This window comes from Bison bison, unplaced genomic scaffold (assembly GCF_000754665.1).
Source record: "Bison bison bison isolate TAMUID 2011002044 unplaced genomic scaffold, Bison_UMD1.0 scf7180017864309, whole genome shotgun sequence".
NCBI classification, from domain to species: Eukaryota; Metazoa; Chordata; class Mammalia; order Artiodactyla; family Bovidae; genus Bison; species Bison bison.
Window position 1 is genome coordinate 4,192,208 of NW_011494881.1, and position 20,637 is coordinate 4,212,844.

The window sequence follows — 20,637 nt, forward strand, 5'->3', positions numbered from 1 at the left end:
TGCAAGCTGAGTCCAGACCCTGGTTCAGAGGTCAGGCTGGGGTGAGCCCCCGGAGACAAACCCTGGAGAAGGAGACTGATGAGAGTGGAATGAGCCCGCGGGGTGGGGTCAGCCAGGGGCACCCTGGCTTCCTGCCCAGCATAGGGGTGGGGGTGAGGGAGGCCCTGAGATGGGGATCAAGGGAGTCTGGGTCACTTGCAGAATTAAGAGACTTGACCCAGAGGGAGGGGAGGGGCAAAAGGTCAGCCATCCTAACGAGGAGACTGCCTCCTCTGAGGGGCCCAGATTTCCCTGGAGAGTGCGGTTGTATCTTCACAGACAAACCTTCAGGGTCTGAAGACAACCTCAATGACATCAGACACCCTCACTCCAGGTTTTGATCTGCACAGCCTGTGTGGAGACTGGGGACAGAAACCCAGAGATGGAGCGTGGGCAGACCCCAGCCTCCTCCCCTGCTGAGGCACCCCAGGCTGTGCTCTGGGGCAGGAGGAGACCCCCTGAGCCCCCTGTAGAACCACAGTTTTACCCACAGCTAACATCCCTTCCCCCACGGAACCTTGCTCTGGGGCTGCCAACACACCCAGGGCAGGAGTGAGTAGGAGGTGTCTAGTCCTCATTTTGCAGGATCCTGAAGCCAGAGAGAGAAAGTAACCTATCCGAGGTCACACAGACACCCCAGCTCAGCTCTCTCACTGGAGGTGGGAAAGGTGAGGGCAGAAGCACGGGAGGAAAGCTGACAGAAAGATGGGAAGAGAAAGAACGGGGTTCAAACGGGAGATGTCTGAGTAGCCAGGGCTGCGCAAGCTGACCTCCCACCTGTACCCACCACCACCCCAGGGAACTCTGTCTGGTGTCCCTCTGGGCTGGGTCAATCCAGTTGAGTTGTTTGGAATGGAAACTGGGGACTTCAGCTTATGCGCTGTAGCTGCAGTTACCAGAATTCTGACGAAGTCCTGTGGCGCCCTCTGCTGGCCATAGAGCAGAACTGTGGTCACAGGCCAGCCGGTCTCAGCCTTTTTCTCCGGTGCCAGTGGTTGAAGACAGCCCTGGACTGAGCACTGACCCCTCACCCCTATGGGGCACAGACCTGAGGGCCCTCCAGAATAGAGGGCTTTGGCCTGCAGAAGGTGTTTAATGGAAGCAACGGATTCTTGGGGTGGCCAAGCAATAAAAGCATCTGATGCTTGGGGTTGGCTGAGAGAAATGGCTACCTGGGCTTTGGCAGACAAAAGACCTGTGTTCAAATTTCTGCTCTGCATGACCTTGACTATCATACCTGGCCTTCCAGAGCTCACCTGTGGGACAGGAATAACATCCATTCCCACACTGACTGGAGGGGACTCCTAGAGATTGAACAGAGGATGGATGTGACGGCTTCACTCAGTGCCAGACACAAACGCAATAGATGGCTGAGCCTTTCTCTGCTCTTTCCCACAAGAGGGATTTTCCAGAATTTAGTGCCTGGGATGCAATCTTGTCTGTTGCAGTCGCTTCTGAGTCCAGCTTCACCACCCCTGCCTGTGGCTCAGAGGTCCTGGTGGGGTTGGGGTGAGGGAGGGCTCCTGCATTGGAAGCTAAAATTTCTGGGCCTTTTGCAGAATTTAGAGATCTGGCTCAAAGAGGATGGGGTGCAGCCATCCCTGGCAGACATGATTTGAACGGTTATTCCAAGCTTCCAGAGCAACCCCTCTCGCTGACACCCTCGAAGGCCATGCTTCAGGGCCGAGCCCTTGGGCCCTGAGTCTGGTCCTATTCTCATCGTTTCTCTTGTTCCTTCCTGCAGGGAGAACGGGGAATGCCAGGGATGCCGGGCAAACATGGAACAAAGGTATGCAGCTCCCCCCACTCCCCAGCAGCTCCCCAGCCGCAGTGCCCTCCCCTACCGCCTCCTCCTCCTGCATCCTGTCCTCCCATAAAAACAGAGATGGGGTGCACATTTTTTCTCATCCTCTCCCCTTGCTGCCTGGCCTGTTGTTCAGGCAGGGGTGTTCCTTTTCGGCCCATGAACCATCACTCACCAGCAGCCTCCCAGCCTGCCCAGGCCTCCTCCTGGGCATCAGTGGGTCATAAAAAGAACTTCTCAGGTACCCTCAGCTCTGGCTGCAGTCCTGAGACCCATGTGGGAATCAGGATCCCCTAAAAATGACATTCGCTTGAAATTTACTAAGTGCTGTGCTTGGCAGCTTATTTACCTCAAAGTTGGTGGTCTGGAGCTGGTAAGGAAGTAGGGTTCACTCCCAGCTGCTCCCCAGTCCACTGGGACTTAGAACTAGAGGGCTCCCTTAGGGAGAGTCCCACAGGCAGCCTCAGAGGCCAGTGAGCTTAGTAAACTCAGCCACCTGCTGCTGTTCACTTCCCCGTGGCTCTCCTTCCCCCCCTTTCTCCTCCATCTCCTCCTCCTTTCGTATTCCACCCATTCCACCCAGGGACGCCCCTCATCTAGCCCAGCCAGGGGCTGCCTGCCATGGTGCCCTTTGAGTCTCCCAGGAGGGTCTAGAAGCCCAGGGAACCTGGCTGAGCATAGAGGGTCTTTCTCAGGCCACTCTGTCTGAGCCAAGCTCAGCAACCCCCTTCCCGGTGTACCTGGGCGGTAGCCCAACGTCTCCACATCTCATGTCTGGCCACTTCTTCTGTGCACCGCCCCCCCTCCCCCTGCCAGGTGAGAACGTCCCCATGCCTTTCCTTGTCTTGCCAGGGGGCTCCTGGAACCACTGTGGCCAGGATGAAGGTCAATGGACCTTGTAACTCAAGACCTGAGGGGCATGATGGGAGGGGTGGAGAGAGGACAGAGTTGGGGTTTCAGGGGCTCAGTGGGTGGCCATTGGACCAAGGCAGGAGCAGACAGAATTCAGAACCGTTGCCCTTGAAGCAATATGTATGCCAGATGCTCAGCTTGAACAACAGATGTTTAACTAAGCCACGCAAGTGACTGGCAAAGGTTTACCATTCTCAGCTGAAGGTCCCACCAGCCTGCCAATGTGAAAGGAGTCTAGTGCTTTGCTTTACTCTCCAGAATTCAGCCGGTGGGCAGGAACACTCCCGAAGCAGAAATAATGTGGATCTCCTCCAGGACATTTACAGGGACATGGCATCCAAAGCAAATGCCCCTTCCTTCCTCTCCCTCCTCCTGGGCTGCCTGCCTCTCACCTGCCATCGTCTCACCTCGGGGAAGAATAAGGAACAGTCCAGGAGGGGCCCAAGTCCGAGGCAGAGGAAAGCCCCGAGCTGACCAGACACTTCTGCCCCCAAATGGCTTCACTTCTCTGCTCCTGGCCTCACTCATCTGGCTCTCTCACATTCTTTACCAGAGTCTTCTTTTCTCTCACACAGGGTGAACCTGGGATCCCAGGAGCCAAGGTACTGATACAGAGGAAATGTTCCAGGCAGCCCGGAGCATTAGGCATGGGGTGGAGGGGGGAGGGGCTGCTGTTGTTTTGCTCCATGTCCCCCGAGGCTGGTCCAGAGCTGGGGACCTGACTGAGCAGAGGAGAGCCCACCACAGAGGGGCTTGCTGGTCAGGAATGCGCTGCAGATGCCTCGCGTCCCCCTGCCTGGATCCTGGCCCCAGCAACAGTCTGGTTTACATTCCCACCAGCTGCAGCGGGCAGCGACATGGTCCCCTACACCTGCAGGGCTCTGTCTCTCATCCAGTCCAATAAGAGGTGTAACGTGAGAAAAGTTTCCATGGCCAAAGACATTTGAGAAATAATGGAGTTTGAAACTGTTACAAAAGCTTCTTTCCTGCAGGCCTTCTCAGAGCCTTTACTGTGCTAAATATACATTGGGAAACCCTTTTGGGGGCTGCAGAGAATGAGCTGATTAGATAGCATCACTGACTCAATGGACATGAATTTGAGCAAATTCCGAGAGATAGTGAAGGATAGGGTAGTCTGGCATGCAGCGGTCCATGCGGTCGCAAAGAGTCGGACAGGACTGGGCGACTAAACAACAAAGGAACTTCTGCAGCATTTTCAAACTTTCTGACGAGGACAATCTTTTTTTAAGAGGTGCGTCTTAGGGGGCAAGTATTCTGGAAACACTCGTCTATGATTACTGCCCCTCATGCCCCTCACCACTCCTACCGCATCCTCTTATCGGTGACTTTTTCTTCTTACCCCAAAGGGAGACCCAGGAGCAACAGGGAAGCCGGGGCCCCCAGGTTTGCCGGGAAAGAGGGGGCAGAGGGTAGGACACTGTGTCTCTGAGTGTGTGCTCCCTCCATCCCGGCCTCTCCTGGTCCCCCCGCCGTTCCCACCCCCACCCCCATGGCTGTCATGCTGCTTGCGGTGTGCGGTGGGTGCACGTGTGCCCAGGGAGAAGGGAGTGCTGGCCAGGATGGCCTGCAAATCTTCGGAAATTCACACTCGAGGGCACAGCCTTTCTCCCTGAAAGCCATTGGGTGCCCAAGAGGAAAGCCCAGCAGAAGGAAGGGAGGTCCTCCCTGCCCCTGCTCCCATCCCCCAGGACCTCAGCAGGGCAGCCCCACACCCTTCCCCTTAGACCACCCCCGCCTCAGACAGGGGTATGCCCCCGCTAAAGCCGCAGGCACCACAGGGCGAGCTGGGGCCTTAGGATTCATGTCCCCCTCATCACTGGGGCTTTTACCTGGCCCTCCTCCCCTCCCTTGTGTGTGTGCTTAGTAGCTCAGTCATGTCCAGCTCTTTGCAGCCCCATGGATTGCAGCCCGCCAGGCTCCTCTGTCCATGGGGATTCTCCAGGCAAGAATACTGGAGTGGGCTGCCACGCCCTCCTCTTGTCATTCGCATTTCTACCCCAGGGCAGGTGGCAAGGGGATGACACCTAAAGACCTGATGCAACACCCTTTGTGTTGACCATTGAAAAGTTCGTTGAGGCATCTGAGTGAATTATGAGCCCAGGGCCCTCAGTGTATATTATTACATATGAGAACCACCATCAGACTATAGCAAGTGGAGCTTCTCATGCTGGCCTGGAGGGGCACTCTCGAGGGGCCCTCCTGATACAGGACGCTGTGAATCCAAGTGAAGTTTTTGTGACACAGAAGGAGGAGCATCAGGAGAGCTGGGTGCTGCCCTGAGGGGGTCGTCCACAGTCACGGAGACCCTTCATCTCTGCAATGAGAGCAGGGCTCTGGGACCTAAGTGAAGGGCAAGAAAAAGTATTCTTTGGCGGTAGAATAGAGAAGGGTACTTGTTTACTGGGCTTCCCTGGTAGCTCAGCTGGTAAAGAATCCGCCTGCAATACAGGAGACCCCGGTTCGATCCCTGGGTCAGGAAGATCCACTGGAGAAGGGATAAGCTACGCACTCCAGTATTCTTGGTCTTCCCTGGTGGCTCAGATGATAAAGATGGTCAAGAATCCACCTGCAATGTGGGAGACCTGGGTTCGATCCCTGGGTTGGGAAGATCCCCCAGAGAAGGGAATGGCTACCCACTCCAATATTTTGGCCTGGAGAATTCTGTGGACTGTATAGTCCATGGGGTCACAAAGAGTCGGACACAACTGAGCGACTTTTGCTTGTTTACTAGGGCTGCCCTAACACAGGACCGCTGACTGGGTGGCTTCAACAGTGAACATTGATTGGCCCACGGTGCTGAGGCCGCAAGTCCGAGATCAGGTGTCAGCAGGGCTGGACACCCTTCTGCGGGGTGTCCCGTGCCTCTCTCCTAGTTCCCAGTAGTTTGCTGGCATTCCTGGTCTTCCTCGGCTTGTTGAAGCATCACCCCAGTCTCTGCCTTTGTCTTCACATGGTGTTCTCCCCGTGTGCATGTCTGTGTTCAAAGTTCCCTTTTCTTTATAAGGGCACCGATCATACTGGATTAGGGGCCCACCCGGCTCCAGGGTGACCTCATAATTTAGCTAATTACATCTCTAGTGGTCCAATTGCCAAGTAAGGTCACATTCTGAGATACTTGGAGTTAGGACTCCAGCATATGAATCTCATGAGACACAATTCAACCTGAGGTACACTTCTCAAAATATTCCTCCAAAGGAGAAGTTCTGGTATGATGGGTTTTGTCCTCCCTAGAGGCAGGGAGGTGGGCAGAAAGTTCTCCCTAAAGACCAGGAGCATCTAATTGCTAGACGTTACAAACATGAAAAACAGCAAAGCAGTTTTTAAAAAATAATGCCAAATATTGGCATTCTGAATGGCTCATATCTCCCTAGGAGACCCCCCTAAAGGGACTCAATGCTCTTGGCTCCTCTCCCTCCATAAGTGCCAAGGGCCCTGCCCACACAGGACTGGGAGGACAATGATACCAGTGGGAAGTGTCCCAAGGAAGGAGTCAGGTCCCGGATAGGGTCCAGCAGGAAGTGAGTCCTTCAGAGAACAGCCCAGGTAAGGGCAGGGAGGCAGGAGAGAAGAAAGTCAAGACCCTACGTTGGAGGGCTGGTGTCTTCGCCAACATACTAGAGAAATAGTTCCTAACCCAAACTGTCTGCATTTCCTCCACAGGGTGAGAAGGGGGCTGCGGGGTCCCCCGGGCCACTCGGCCTCTTGGGGCAGAAGGTGGGTAGCAACCAGCTCTGAATGGTGGGTTCTGTGTAGAGGTCCAGCATCCATCCCCACCCACATTTCCCACCCTGCACATTCACACGGGCCCCGGCATTACAGGGGTCCCTCCCAGATTGGGGAAAAGCAGTGGGAACACAGCCGGATTCTGTCTTGGGGGACAGAAGCACGGGAAACTGCATGGGAGGTCCTGACTGTCCCCAGAAAGCCCCAAATTCAAAGAATGTACTAGCTATGACTTGGTCTGATTTCTCTCCACCAGGTCTGAAAATGTAGTCTACAGTACGTGAGCTCCATAGACATTCCATTAAAAAAAAAAAAAAAGAAGTCAAATAAGTTTGGCTGTATACAACAGCACCCTCAGAATTCTACTCAATGCTCTGTAATGGCCTATATGGGGAAAGAATCTGAAAAAGAGTGGATGTATGTACATAAGTACATGTGTATGTATATATAACTGAGTCACTTTACTGTACACCTGAACTGATACAAGTCAGCCATACGCCAATAAAAAACTTTTTAAATAAATAAAGCAGGCTCCTCAGAGAGTCATAAGCACCTTGGCCTGTCCAAGAGGATCCCGGCACCCCGTGGTGAAGGAGCCTGGAAAGCTTCATTTCATTTTGCCTTTCTGACATTGCTTGGCCACCGGACCCCTTTTTGTCACATTCTGAAGATTCCCAACCTGCTGAAGGAGTGCTCCCTGAAACACACTTTGAGAAACCTCGATTCTGGTCCTGATGGGGTTCTTGTTCTAGCTTACACCTGTTCCACTTTAGTAACCAGTTCCATTCTCTCCTCACACCCCATAGCCAGGCTTCTGAACGCCTCTGGTCCCCAGCCATGCTGGAGCCCACAGTTCCCCAACATTCAGCACAGACCAAGGTGCAGGCTGCTGTCTTCAGTCCTTTGAACTATGAGGGGAGAAAAGACAGAGACCAACCACCTCCCTCGAAGTTAGTGATGGTAACTCTACCTTCCACCCCCAGGGAGAAAAAGGCGATGCTGGCAACTCCATTGAAGGAGGCAGAGGGGAGCCCGGTCTCCCAGGGCCTCCTGGACCCCCAGGGCCAAAGGTGAGTATTTCCCTGGGATCAGTGCTCAATCCAAGTGCCTGTGGTCCTTATCCCTAGTCCATTTGGGGCACTCTGTATCCTGGGCACCTTGCCTTCTCTCCTCCCTTAAATGTTGTTTAGTGGATTCTAAACACTGGTTGTTCCAGTGGATTCTAGAAGGTCCGAGCTCCTGGGACTGAGCTCCTACTTCCAAGCAGTGACCTTGACCCTCCAAAAGAGATGCCCTCTCTGGGGCAGATGGAAGTAGGAGCCATTGACTCAAATGGCTGTGATGTAACTGAGTCAAGGACCAGTGGCTGCCAGGTCTTTGGATAATCAGAAAGGCCCATAGCCTGGACATTGAATCAGCCACAGAGACTCCTGCCTCTCCCTGCTCCTCCGGTCCTAGGCCTCCTGGGGCCCCCTCCCCACATACCTAGGCCCTTCCCACTCACCTCTGCCTCCCAGGCAGAACCTGGTGAGGTAAGTGTTCCAGGCTCCAAAATGACCTGCCTCCTCCAGCCAGAAGTTCATGAGGGTCCATAGTTAGGAGCCTCAACAAGCTGGACACGTGTGTTGACTAAGAACCGAGGAGAGCCTGGCAGCACAGAACTCAGAGGGAGAAAGGAATAGATCAGGAGGGCTGCTTGGAGGAGGTGGGCCTGGGCAGGGCCCAAGGCTGGGGAAGTCAGACAGGTGGAATAGGGGGAGTAGTAGATACGAGCAAAGAGACAGAGCCCAGAGACACTTGCTACAGCATGAATGGCTGGACCATCTCTTGCCCTCTGTGTGTCCTCATCCCATCTCTCTCCTGTTGCCCAGGGGGAAGCTGGAGCAGATGGCCAGCCAGGCCCCCCAGGAGAGCAAGGAGACAAGGTACAGAGGGCCTCGATCTAAGAGCAGGATGAGGGTCAGCTTGGGAGCTCAGAGGGAGAGAGAGTTTTGGCCGTCCCTGCCACTGAGCCCCCAGACACAGGGCTGACGGCCATGACTCCTGCCTGCCATCTCTTGTGGTCACCTTGGGCTTTGGGGAACTTCCTCTGAGATGGCGGCCAGGCACGGGGAGGCCTGGGGAATGCAGTGACCCAGAGTCCCCACATCTACTATTTTCCAACCGCTGGTAAAGGCAGGCTCCATTCTCTCCAGCTCCTTCTGGGCACAGGTCAGCATGGTGTTGCTGTGGGCACTGCTGTGGGTGCGGGGAGGTGCCAGCTGCTATCTGGAGGTGACGCTCCCTGAGCTGACCAACTGAAGGGTCAGCAGAAGTTGAATTATATTAAAGGGTTTGTTTTCCCTTTGTTTTTACTTTCTGTCTTCCTTTTTAAAGCTGTGTTCAGTGTTCACATTTTCCCAGCTCAAGTATGGAACTGTGCTTCGCTTTTCACAACTTACACCACCTTTCATTTATTCCCCACGGTTCTGTCCTGTTTCCAACAAGTACAAATCCTCCCCCACCCAACCTGCTCCAGGAGGCAGGGTGTTTCTAATCCCTCACCCTGGCCCCCCATGTTTCCTCCCACAGTTTGGGTCTTCCACCAGCAGACAGGAACCGCTGGGGCTCTCCACGGCGATTCTGAACCCTTGCTCCTTGAGCGGGATGGGAACAGAGGGGCAGAGAGTCTGGTCTCTGCACCCAAGGAGGTGGCTGACTTAGGGGACTAAAGAGAGGTGCCCAGAAAAACAAGGATAGAATCACCAACAGCTAATGCAGGACAGAAATAAGACCTTCCAGTGTGAAGCTGAAGGGAGCTCAGAGGGAGAGAGGCATGCGGGCTGGTGGAAGCACTTCCCAAAGGGAGGACCCTGCATGAGCTGGAGCCCTGCGCCCTTCTGGCCTGGGCTGAGCTGAGCCTCCCGGCCCCTCCAGGGCCCCAACACACAGACCATCTGGGGACATCAGATTCTCTGTGCCCACTTTATGCCTATTTCACTTCAATTTTGTCCTGCAACAGGGGGAGCCTGGACCAGCTGGAGAACAGGGACCTACTGGCCCCAAGGTACGTGCATCTCTCATCCAGAGAATCAGGGCACCCCATCCCAGCTCCCTGGGGTCATGGTGTGAAGTGGCTTGTCTGGGGCTCTCCGGGAAGAGCAGTCTGGCCGGCTGGGTTGTCTGGCTAGGATGTCTGACATTGCAGCCACAATCAGACTCAGCGTCCCCCAGGTCTGTCTAGTCTAGGGTTCTCCACTAGTTCTGGATTCCCGGAGCATCCTCTGGGTGTGTCTGGAGCCCCAGGAGCCAACGCCAGCAGCTCTGGATCCACCTGTGCAGCCAGTGTCAGCTCTGATCCCATTTGGCAGGAAGAGGAGGTGCCTGTCCTGAGGTCCCCGCTGGTCCAGGCTCTGGGTACAGGTGTCATTTGTCTCCTAGGGCTCCAAGGGCGAAACTGGGAAAGGAGAGATGGTGGACTACAACGGCAACATCAACGAGGCTCTCCAGGTAAGTGGGGCCACCCAGAGACAGAGATCTGGGGTTACCTGTGGGCCTTGAGGCTGGGCCCCAGGCCTGCTGGGCGATCTGAGCTCTAACACTCCAAGGCCTGGCCACTAGGCAGAGCTTCCAGGGAGCTCCCTTGTCTTCTCTCCTTCGGCACCCCCCATTATCCCCCAGACACACAGCCCCTTCATTTGAAATCCAAGTGGCCCAGCTCTGGGTCACTGAGAGTCGTAAGTGGAGCATCCTGGCACCTGTGGGGTGCTGGCCCACTTGGGGTTCTGGGACTCCCATTTCTTTGGCACACAAACTCCCCCCTTCACTTGGCAGTACTTGTCTTCCTGGAACCCATCTACCTTTGTGTCAATGTAATAGTTCAGATTCATACGGTACCCTCCTTTAAAAGTGGGGTTCTTGGGACTTCCCTGGTGGTCCAGTGGTTGAGACTCCATGCTTCTACTGTAGGGAGCCTGGGTTCAATCCTTGGTTGGGGAACTAAGATCCCTCATGCCATAAATTTTTTTTTTTAAGTGGGGCGTTACTGACATTTGGGGCTGGTTAATCTTGGTTGGCAAGGCAATGGCAATGGCACCCCACTCCAGTACTCTTGCCTGGAAAATCTCATGGGCGGAGTAGCCTGGTAGGCTGCAGTCCATGAGGTCATGAAGAGTCAGACACGACTAAGCAACTTCACTTTCACTTTTCCCTTTCATGCATTGGAGAAGGAAATGGCAACCCACTCCAGTGTTCTTGCCTGGAGAATCCCAGGGATGGGGAAGCCTGGTGGGCTGCCGTCTATGGGGTCGCACAGAGTCGGACATGACTGAAGCGACTTAGTAGCAGCAGCAATCTTGGTTGTGGGAAGGCTGTCCCGTGTGCCAGAGGATGTTCAGCAGCATTCCGGGTTTCAACCCGCTAGATTCCAATAGATGGCACCTATGTCATTGCCTCCCAGCTATAAAAAAACAAAGTATGTCTCTGCACACTGCCGAATGTCCCCAGGGGGACAAAATCACCCCAGATTGAGAACCGCTCCTTTGAAGGAATCCTTGTATCTATGTGAATCCATTTTCAAGGTGTACAGATTTTTTTTTAATGCCAACAATTGTCCCTCTAATTTATTTTCAAGTAGCTCCGTGTTTTCCTCTACTGTGTTTAAAGGGAGGTACATCTTTTTAAAGGGAGGTACATCAGAGCCTTAAATCTGGGTCTTAGAAGAAGAGGGGAGATGAAGGGAGGGTCCCGGTCAGTAATTAGAAAGAAGACATGCTTCTTTCTTCCCTCTCTGGTAAAGGGACATCTTGCAGTCCCCTTTAAGGCATGTCTGACTGTGTTGTGGACAGCATTTGGTGCTCGTGGGGTGCTCTCTGTCCAGTGATTATGACCCTCTGGGAGAGGTGAGGGTGGGGTGAGTCTGGGAGGCACAGAGTCCTCGAGAGGGTCTACCTCTGTGGTGCTCCTTCAAGGGGCCCAGCGCCCACACTTCAAGGACTGTTTTGAGGGACCTTCCAGGTGGCTCTTGATTTGCTCTTCAACTGATCATGTGGTGTTGATTTTTAGGAGATCCGGACACTGGCCTTGATGGTGAGTCCTCGTCCCTTGATTCCCCCCGGGTGCTGGGCTGAGGGCTGGGAGTGGGCAACATGAAAGACAAGCCTGGAGGTCTCCCCTCCAGAAGTTTAGGGTAGACCCTGCTGTGCTGGGGCAGGGACTGGCCTGAGCCTGACAGGATCATAGCTGTCATCTGGAGTGGCTCTTCACCAACTCAGCAGGGCGCTCTTGTCAAAAGATAAATGCTGGGTTCTCTCTGCAGCGGCATCGAAAAAAGAGTGGTATGGAGGAAGATATTTCTATGTTTCTCCTTTTACCCAACCTTTCACTAATAAAGTATAATCCTAAAAAATCAGCAGCAATCCTCCACCTTTCCTGGAAATCAATTTCATTATTTGCATCTGGAAAACCAGTGTATTCTAAGCCTGGATCCTGCATGGGTGCCCACCAGTGATAGGCCCTCAGTGAATATCTGCAGTTAAAATGATCACCACCTGCTTTAACTTCCAAGTCAGAGAAAAGAGGAGAGATCAAGAAATTCTTAAACTACTCACATTTTATGTCATTCAATATTTTTTAGTGGCCATATGCCAGAGAACACATTTAGAGATGATACAAATTAAGAATTAAGCACCAGTCATACGATGCCTCAATCCCAGAGATTGGTATTAACCAAATGGTTCTGGAATCAGTGAGCTTCATTTGCAAACATTAAAACATATTATTTGAAATAGCTATTTGAAACAAAACTTTCATGGAAAAATTTTTTTTAATTTTTAAAATCAACCTTGAATTAACTGTACATACAATAAAATGTACCCACTTTAGGTATAGAATTTGTTGAGTTTTGATAAATGTATATAGCCTTGTATCCACCACCTCAATCACTCCAGAAAATTCCTTCATGAGACTCAAGAGTCAATCTCACACTTACCCCACTGATCTGCTTTCTGTCACCACAGCTTAGATCTGTCTTCAGTTCTGGAGTTTCTTGTGAATGGAGTCAATCAGTATGTCAGCATCTGCATCTGGCTTCTTTTGCTCTGCATCACGTGTCAGAGTTTCTTTTCTGGCATGGCCTGGGCGGTGCTTGGTTCTTTTTCACTGCTGTATAGTATTCCACTGTGTGAATGTACCAGACATTCACCTGCTGATGGACATTTGGGTTGTTTCCCAGAGACATTTTAAAATCACTGTCAGGGAAGATCAGATTTGTCTTCTAGGAACCCAAGGATCCCCCAGGGTGTAGTGGGAAGGGGAGGAAGAGGCTGATAGGTGTGGCTTTAGGATCCCCACCCCTGTCTTTAGCCTAAACACACTCAGAGCTTACCTGCCTTACACTGTGGAGTCTCCTTGTTATTTTCTTTGCAAAAAAAAAAAAAAAGAAAGTCTTCCTACTGCTGATGAAATGTTTGGAAATAATCAGACTCCACATACACCTCCCTGGAGATAGGCCATCCCTCCTCAGTCGTAACATTCTCCCACGGGTCTCTCTTTCCTTTCCTAGGGGCCCCCTGGTCTTCCTGGGCAGATCGGCCCACCCGGAGCTCCAGGGATCCCAGGCGAGAAGGTAACACTGTCTTGACAAGGCAGATGAGACCCTGCAGAAGCCCCGCATGCATCTCTGAGCACGGGACCCCCGGCTGCCCCTATCTGTGTCTTTCTCATGTTCCCAGGGCCACCACGCCACTCCAGCCTGTAATTCTCCCCAAGCTCCAAGGCGCCGCCTGCCCACCATCCCTCCCACACCCTCAACTCTGCAATTCTCCCCTCAATGTCTGTCTCAGGCTCCTGTAATTCACAGGCCCCTCTGTTTCGGCGAGGCCTGGGTCCAGACAAGCTCCCGCCCTAGCTGGACCCACAGCAGGGACCCAACCCACCATCAGAGCACGTAGCACTTGAGCCCCTCTCCAGCCTCATGCCTCCCTCCATTCCTGCGTCCTTTTATCCTCTGCCTTCATCCCTGTGGCTTTTCTCAGAAAGCCATGCTCATTTGTCCTTCTGTCTTCTACTCATGAGGCCTTCTGCCCTAAAGTCCCTTCTTGTCTCCCGTACCTTTCAAAGTCCTCATATTTCAATCCCACCTTGAAGGCTGCCACCTCCTCCCTGAAGCCTTACCTGATCTACCAGGAGGAATTCGCTGCTCTTTCCTCTCAGCTTGCTTTGGTGGTGCAGCTGGTTATTTGCTGTGCTGTGCTTAGTCACTCAGTCATGTCCGACTCTTTGCGACCCCATGGACTATAGCCGGCCAGGCTCCTCTGTCCATGGGGATTCTCCAGGCAAGAATCCTGGAGTGGGTTGCCACGCCCTTCTCCAGGGGATCTTCCCAACCCAGGGATTGAACCCAGGTCTCCCACAGAGCAGGTGGATTCTTTACCATCTGAGCCATGAGGGAAGCCCAAGAATACTGGAGTGGGTAAACTATCCTTCTCCAGGGGATCTTCCCTACCTAGGAATCAAACCGGGATCCACTGTGTATTAACCACAGGCCTTGGGCTCACAGCTCTGCACTGGGGTCCTCGCCTGTAAAACAGAGTCAATAAAAGTACATACCTTCCACCTGTGCTGAGGACACCTGATGCAGCAAGTGCTATGTTAATAAGAGATACTGTTCTCCTCTGGTCCGAGAGTGACCTTGGGTTGTTCTGGCTGCAGGGGGAGATTGGACTGCCAGGCCCTCCTGGACTCGATGGGGAAAAGGTAAGGACACGCCCAGACAAACCTCTAAAGATAGTCTTTGCCCTGGTGGTGAGGGTGCAGAAGGCTCTGGAGGGAGCCCGGGTGCACACCTTGTAAGGAAGGGAGGAGAGAGGAGGGGGGACCCGCCTGCAGAAGCCCCCCAATGCCCACTACTGGCCCCAGGAGGAGCCAGGCAGACCCATGCTGGGATGGGCCAGGGCTGGTGGCCAAGGCCCCTCAGATTGCCACAGGCAACTGCACAGACTCTCTGCCTGGTCCCATAAAGCACCAAAGAGCCAAGTCCTCTGGAGCCCCAGCACCCCTTTCTTTCATGTTCTTCCCCTCGATCCTCCATGAGTGTATCTAATATGTGTTGTTGATCTTTTCTCGAGGGACCTCGAGGCAAACCAGGAGATGTGGGCCCTCCTGGTCCCCAAGGCCCCCCAGGAAAGCCTGGGCCTGCAGGAATGAAGGGAGAAGACGGCCTCCCGGGGAGCCCAGGAGAGAAGGGGGAGAAAGGGGAGACGGGGCAGCCGGGACCACCGGTGAGTGCCAGGGCCCACCTAGCATGATACAGCTGTGTACTGTGCCAGGTGCAGCTGGAAACAGGGTTGGGAGCCGGGCACAGGGGCTCACCTGCTTTCTCCTCCAGCCTTACTTTATGAAAGCTAGTTTCCTGCCTCAAGAGACCTGGGTCCTGCTCTGTCACCTCCCATTCGCAGGAAAGTCACTGAGCCGGCAGAGCCTCAGTTTCCTCATCTGTAAAATGGGGATGATAATGCCATCCCTGGATACCTCCCTGGGTTGTTGGGAAGATAAAGTTGTGGGTGTAAAACTGTCTCTTGGGACAGCATACAGAAGCCCTAGACCCAGGAGAGGTACAAACAAGGAACCTTGCCCAGGCCAGCTAGGTTTGACCTAGGAACCTTCTTTGGGCCTCACAGCTTCCTTCTGAGAAATGGACGGCACCCTAGACATCCACTCTCGGGGGAAGGGGGTCCCACGTGCAGGCTGCAGCTTGTCCGCAGACCTCAGTGTGACGACCTGGCCCTTGATTAACAGAGATCTTTGTCAATCCATAGGGTCTAGACGGCCCAACTGGGGAGAAAGGAGAACCAGGTGACCAAGGGAGACCCGGAGCGACTGGACTTCCTGGCCCAATCGGGCTCCCAGGATTTATAGTAAGGCGAAGGGACTGAGCATCACGGTTGTCAGCAGACCTCTGCTGACGAGGGCAAGCAAGTGGGGTGTCCTGACTGCGGTCACCTGCCCAGCAGGTGCCTGGTGTGATGAGGCTGCACTGACCTCATCTGCCATCCCAGCCTGGGGACGGGAGGGTCCACTGGATGAGCAGCTGCTCCCTGAGGGGCAGATGGGTGTCAACAGGGGTTCCAGCTCCCTCTGCTCACAACATGATGGCCTCCCTCTCCAGGGGCCAACAGAGTTCAAAGGTGCCAGAACCTTGGACTTGGAGGAATTCTCCTCTTAGAAGTAGAAAGAATCTCAGAGGTCAACCAGTCCCACCTCTGACCCAGTGCAGGGGCCCTCAGAGGCCACTGACTGCCCACTCAACTGGGACAGGCAGGCAGCTGGTGGCCTCCTGCCATGTCCCCTCCAAACTGGAGGGAGTGCTCCCTATGTGGTGTGAGCGTCCCCCATCAACACGCTGTGGGCCTGGCTCTGCTTCTGGAGCCATGTTTGCTTTCAGTAGCTGCATAGCAAGTCCCCACAAACTCAGTGGCTTAAAACAACACACATGTGTTAAGGCAGTTTCCATGGGTCAGGAGTCCAGGCACAGGGCCTCCGCCCAGCGCTTCTCAAGGCTGCAGTCAGGTTGCCATCAGCTGCATTCCCATTTAGCGCTGGGGTCCTCTTCTGAGCTCACTGCTGTTGGCATAATTCAGTCCTTTCTATAGTAGGACTGAGTCCCCCAGCTCCTACAGGTCACCTACATGTCCCGACCACACAGCCTTTCTCATAGCAGGCAGATCACATTACAATAGCTTGCTTCTTCAAGGCCAAGGCCAGCAGGAGTGTGTCAGTGCACGCAAGCAAGACAGAGGTGTGTGTGTGTGTGTGTGTGAGACATACCTGTAACACAGTCTTAACCTATCAGTTGTATAACATCTGTATAATTTGTACCTAAGCTTATAACATAATCACAAGAGAGACAGACCATCGCCTTTGCCACAGGCCGTATTCTGTTGGTTAGAAACAAGTCCCAGGTCTATGCTAGGGTCTCTACCCTGTCGGATCCATGCAGAATATCAGCCTCTCCTCCCACGTGCTGTTAATAGAACCTCAGATTCAGGAAGCCGGTGGTCACAGGCCCCCGGTCCCGGTCTTCATCCCCAGGCCCGTTACCCGCCATAGCTTCCCAGGTGATCCTTGCAGACACCTGGACACAGCCTAGTCCCAGTCTGGTTCGTCACAGATTTGAGGGTGACTATCCCGGACTCCCCGAGTGCTGGCATCCACGCCGTGTTGTTTTGTGTCCACAGGGAGAGAAAGGAGAACCAGGGGAGAAGGGTGACCCAGGAATGGAGGTAGGTTGTGCCTGCTCTGCAGCTTGTGTCACGGGGCTTGTGACAGGAACCTCATCACACCACAGCCTCCAGTGGGCACAGCATTGCCGTGCTCTAGAATGAAACTCACGACTGCCTGGCACAGGAAGAGGGCAGGAAACAAGATTTCCTGAGCACTTCAGGATCGTTGTGAAGTTCGCTCCACTGGTCAAGTCCCTCAGTGGCATTCACATGGCACCTGCCAGGCTCCATTCCCAGTGCTAGAGCCTGGAGACAGGAAGTAAACAGACCGCCCCTGTGCAGCAAACAATCTCCATTTATGGGCACTAGAATGGCAGCAGCTCAGAGAGTCGGGTGAGCACCCCGGAGGATGGGTCTTTGGAGCAGCGTCTGTAGGAGTTTGCCCAGAAGCTCCAGAGGTAGGGTTTCCAGAGAGAGACAGTATTCGTATGAGAAGTGTGGTGGTGAAGGGGAAAGGAGAGAGCTGTGGAGTGAGAGGTAGGATGGAAGCCACCTTCTCGTAAGACAGGAAGGGATCAGGCTCAAGGAAAGAGCCAGGAAAGCAAGAGAAATCAAGGATGCATGAGGGAGAGGCTATTTGTTGGGAGAGCCTGTGCCACCCCAACACCACTGCAGAGACCCCCAAACCTTCTCAGTCCCCAGAGAAGTTGCCTCAGTCACCCTTCAGTGTCACCAAGCCCCTCCAGCATTTAGTAACCCAGACTTGATTATAGAACGCGTGTGTTATTTATTTGGATAGCCTCCTAAGGAAATGCTCTGAAATTCAGGAAACACATAATATGCAAAAATGTTCCTTCCAGATGTATTTAAAGTACAAATTGGAAACAGCCTGCATTTCTAACAAGGAGGAAATGATTAAATAACTTACCGCAACAATACTAATGGTAATAATAGTCCCCATGTTGGAGAGTTTTTCTTATGCCAAGTCCTGCTCCAAGCCCCGGCTAGTAGGAACTCATTTTTATTCCATTCAGTGAAGAGCTGAATATATACATATATATATATATAATATCATCATAAGTATAGATACACATTTAAATACATTTTATGTATCAAGAGAGTGTAGAAGAAAATAAAGCAAAATATTAGCATTACTCAGAGATATTTATGCTTTTTCCTTCTTTCAATTCTCTTTTTCAATTAATTTATTTTTTTAATTTATTTTTTAACTGAAAGATAATTGCTTTACAGAATTTTGTTGTTTTCTGTCAAACTTCAACATGAATCAGCCATAAGTATACATTCTTTTTAATTTACTATGTTAATGAATTTGTATTCCTTTAAAATTTTTAATACTTTAAATTATCACATAGTAAAATTGACTTTTCAGGGATGTGTGTACAGGTCTATGAATTTTAGTATATGCATGATTTGTATAAACTGTACTCCCATCAGGATATATGATTTACTTGTTTATACTAAGAAAAAAAAGTAGTAAACATTTTTTTTTTAAGAAGGTAGAGTTTGCAAAGATTGCATTCCCTACAAGGTGACTATAGTATTGTGAAGCTAAAAGCTCCACATGGCCAAGGGACAACAGGAGTTCCCTGTCTGCCAAGTGCAGGGGCTCCCTTTGTGGTCACCTGGCAGGGAGTCCCCATGCTGGCCACACTCCAGGGGATTCTGTCCCTGGAAAGGTGAGGTGTCCAAGGAGAGTCCAGAAGCTGAAGTGGGGGACCCACTCAGAAAAGAGCAGGCAGGTCTCCTCCCAGCCTCTTGGGTAATTGACCATGGACAAATGGATGTCCATCTTCACCGGAGACAGAACCTACCGGTCACAGCATCCTCCTCTGAGAGGAAGACCTCCCAGGGTTCCTTCATCTTCACTCTCCAGTCCAAATCTCTTCTACTTTAACCTACCTTCAAAGGAAATAGAGACCCATATTCCCCCTGCTGTCTGTTACCAACCTGGGGAGCTTTAGGAATATTCTTGAGAAGCATCTCAGTCTCCTTCCATTCCAGATAACCAATCTCTGTTTCTTTAAGCTAAAGGTCTCAAACTCAAACCCCAGCCAGGACCAAGCATGAACAAATGAATACAAAAGGTCTGGGTTCAAAACAATAGAGAGGGACTTCCCTGGTGGTGCAGTGGTTAAGACTCTGCACTTGCAGTGCGGGAGGCAGAGGTATACTCCCTAGTCAGGGAGATCGCACATGCTGCGTGGCACAGCCAAAAAAAAAAAACAATAGCAAAATCCAGTAGGGAGTGGTGAGGACTAGGGTAAACCGAAGAACTGAAGCCCCACCCAGTGGGGAAAGCTCTCCTTGAGCTTCAGGTAATTGTTGCCATGCGAGAACAAGAACAGGTTCAATGGTATGTGAACCGTGAACTTCCAGATGTTCAAGCTAGTTTTAGAAAAGGCAGAGGAACCAGAGATCAAATTGCCAACATCCGTTAGATTATTGAAAAAACAAGAGAGCTCCAGAAAAACATCTATTTCTGCTTTATTGACTCTGCCAAAGCCTTTGATTGTGTGGATCACCACAAACTGTGGAAAATTCTTCAAGAGATGGGAATACCAAAGCACCTGACCTGCCTCTTGAGAAATCTGTATGCAGGTCAGGAAGCAACAGTTAGAACTGGACATGAAACAACAGACTGCTTCCAAATAAGGAAAGAAGTACATCAAGGCTGTATGATGTCACCCTGTTTATTTAACTTATATGCAGAGTACATCATGAGAAACGCTGGCCTGGATGAAGCACAAGCTGGAATCAAGATTGCCGGGAGAAATATCAATAATCTCAGATATGCAGATGACACCATCCTTATGGCAGAGGATAAAGAGCCTCTTGACGAAAGTAAAAGAGGGAAATGAAAGAGTTGGCTTAAAGCTCAACATTCAGAAAACTAAGATCATGGCATCCAGTCCCATCACTTCATGACAGATGGATGGGGAAACAGTGTCAGACTTTATTTTGGGGGGCTGCAAAATCACTGCAGATGGTGACTGCAGCCATGAAATTAAAAGATGCTTACTTCTCGGAAGAAAAGTTATGACCAACCTGCTGCTAAGTCGCTTCAGTCGTGTCCAACTCTGTGCGACCCCATGACTGCAGCCCATCAGGCTCCACCGTCCCTGGGATTCTCCAGGCAAGAACACTGGAGTGGGTTGCCATTTCCTTTTCCAGTGCATGAAAGTGAAAAGTGAAAGTGAAGTCGCTCAGTCGTGTCCGACTCTTGGCGACCCCATGGACTGGAGCCCACCAGGCTCCTCCATCCATGGGATTTTCCAGGCAAGAGTACTGGAGTGGGGTGCCATTGCCTTCTCTGATGACCAACCTAGCATATTAAAAAGCAGAGACATTACTTTGTCAACAAAGGTCTGTCTAGTCAAGGCTATGGTTTTTCTAGTGGTCATGTATGGATCTGAGAGTTGGACTATAAAGAAAGCTGAGCACCGAAGAATTGGTGCTTTTGAACTGTGGTGTTGGAGAAGACTGAGAGTCCCTTGGACTGCAAGAAGATCCAACCAGTTCATCCTAAAGGAAATCAGTCCTGAATATTCATTGGAAGGACTGATGCTAAAGCTGAAACTCCAATACTTTGGCCACCTGATGCGAAAAACTGACTCATTTGAAAAGACCCTGATGCTGGGAAAGATTGAAGGCAGGAGGAGAAGGGGACAGCAGAGGATAAGATGGCTGGATGGCATCACTGACTCAAAGGACGTGAGTTTGAGTAAACTTCAGGAGTTGGTGATGGACAGGGAGACCTGGTGTGCTGCAGTCCATGGGGTAGCAAAGAATTGGACATGACTGAGTGACTGAACTGAACTGAACTGAAGAACAAGAGCCTGGGGCTGCCAGATTTTCTGGTTTTTCAAAAATGTCTAGAAGAATAGACATTTTGAGGCATTAGGTTTTTTTGTGTGTAGG

General features: G+C 52.0%; 1 protein-coding gene across 1 annotated transcript in view; it reads left to right on the plus strand.

Moving 5' to 3' along the window:
• The window catches only part of COL13A1 (collagen, type XIII, alpha 1), a 153,570-nt gene that overhangs the window by 108,702 nt on the left and 24,231 nt on the right, over nt 1-20,637 (plus strand). Inside the window, exons 17-29 of the mRNA XM_010852216.1 lie at nt 1,784-1,828; nt 2,696-2,728; nt 3,331-3,357; nt 6,437-6,490; nt 7,483-7,569; nt 8,371-8,424; nt 9,501-9,545; nt 9,920-9,988; nt 11,543-11,566; nt 13,041-13,103; nt 14,189-14,233; nt 14,605-14,757; nt 16,714-16,758. Of these exons, the coding sequence (XP_010850518.1) occupies nt 1,784-1,828; nt 2,696-2,728; nt 3,331-3,357; nt 6,437-6,490; nt 7,483-7,569; nt 8,371-8,424; nt 9,501-9,545; nt 9,920-9,988; nt 11,543-11,566; nt 13,041-13,103; nt 14,189-14,233; nt 14,605-14,757; nt 16,714-16,758 (744 nt within the window). The remainder of the gene's footprint in view (nt 1-1,783; nt 1,829-2,695; nt 2,729-3,330; nt 3,358-6,436; nt 6,491-7,482; nt 7,570-8,370; nt 8,425-9,500; nt 9,546-9,919; nt 9,989-11,542; nt 11,567-13,040; nt 13,104-14,188; nt 14,234-14,604; nt 14,758-16,713; nt 16,759-20,637) is intronic.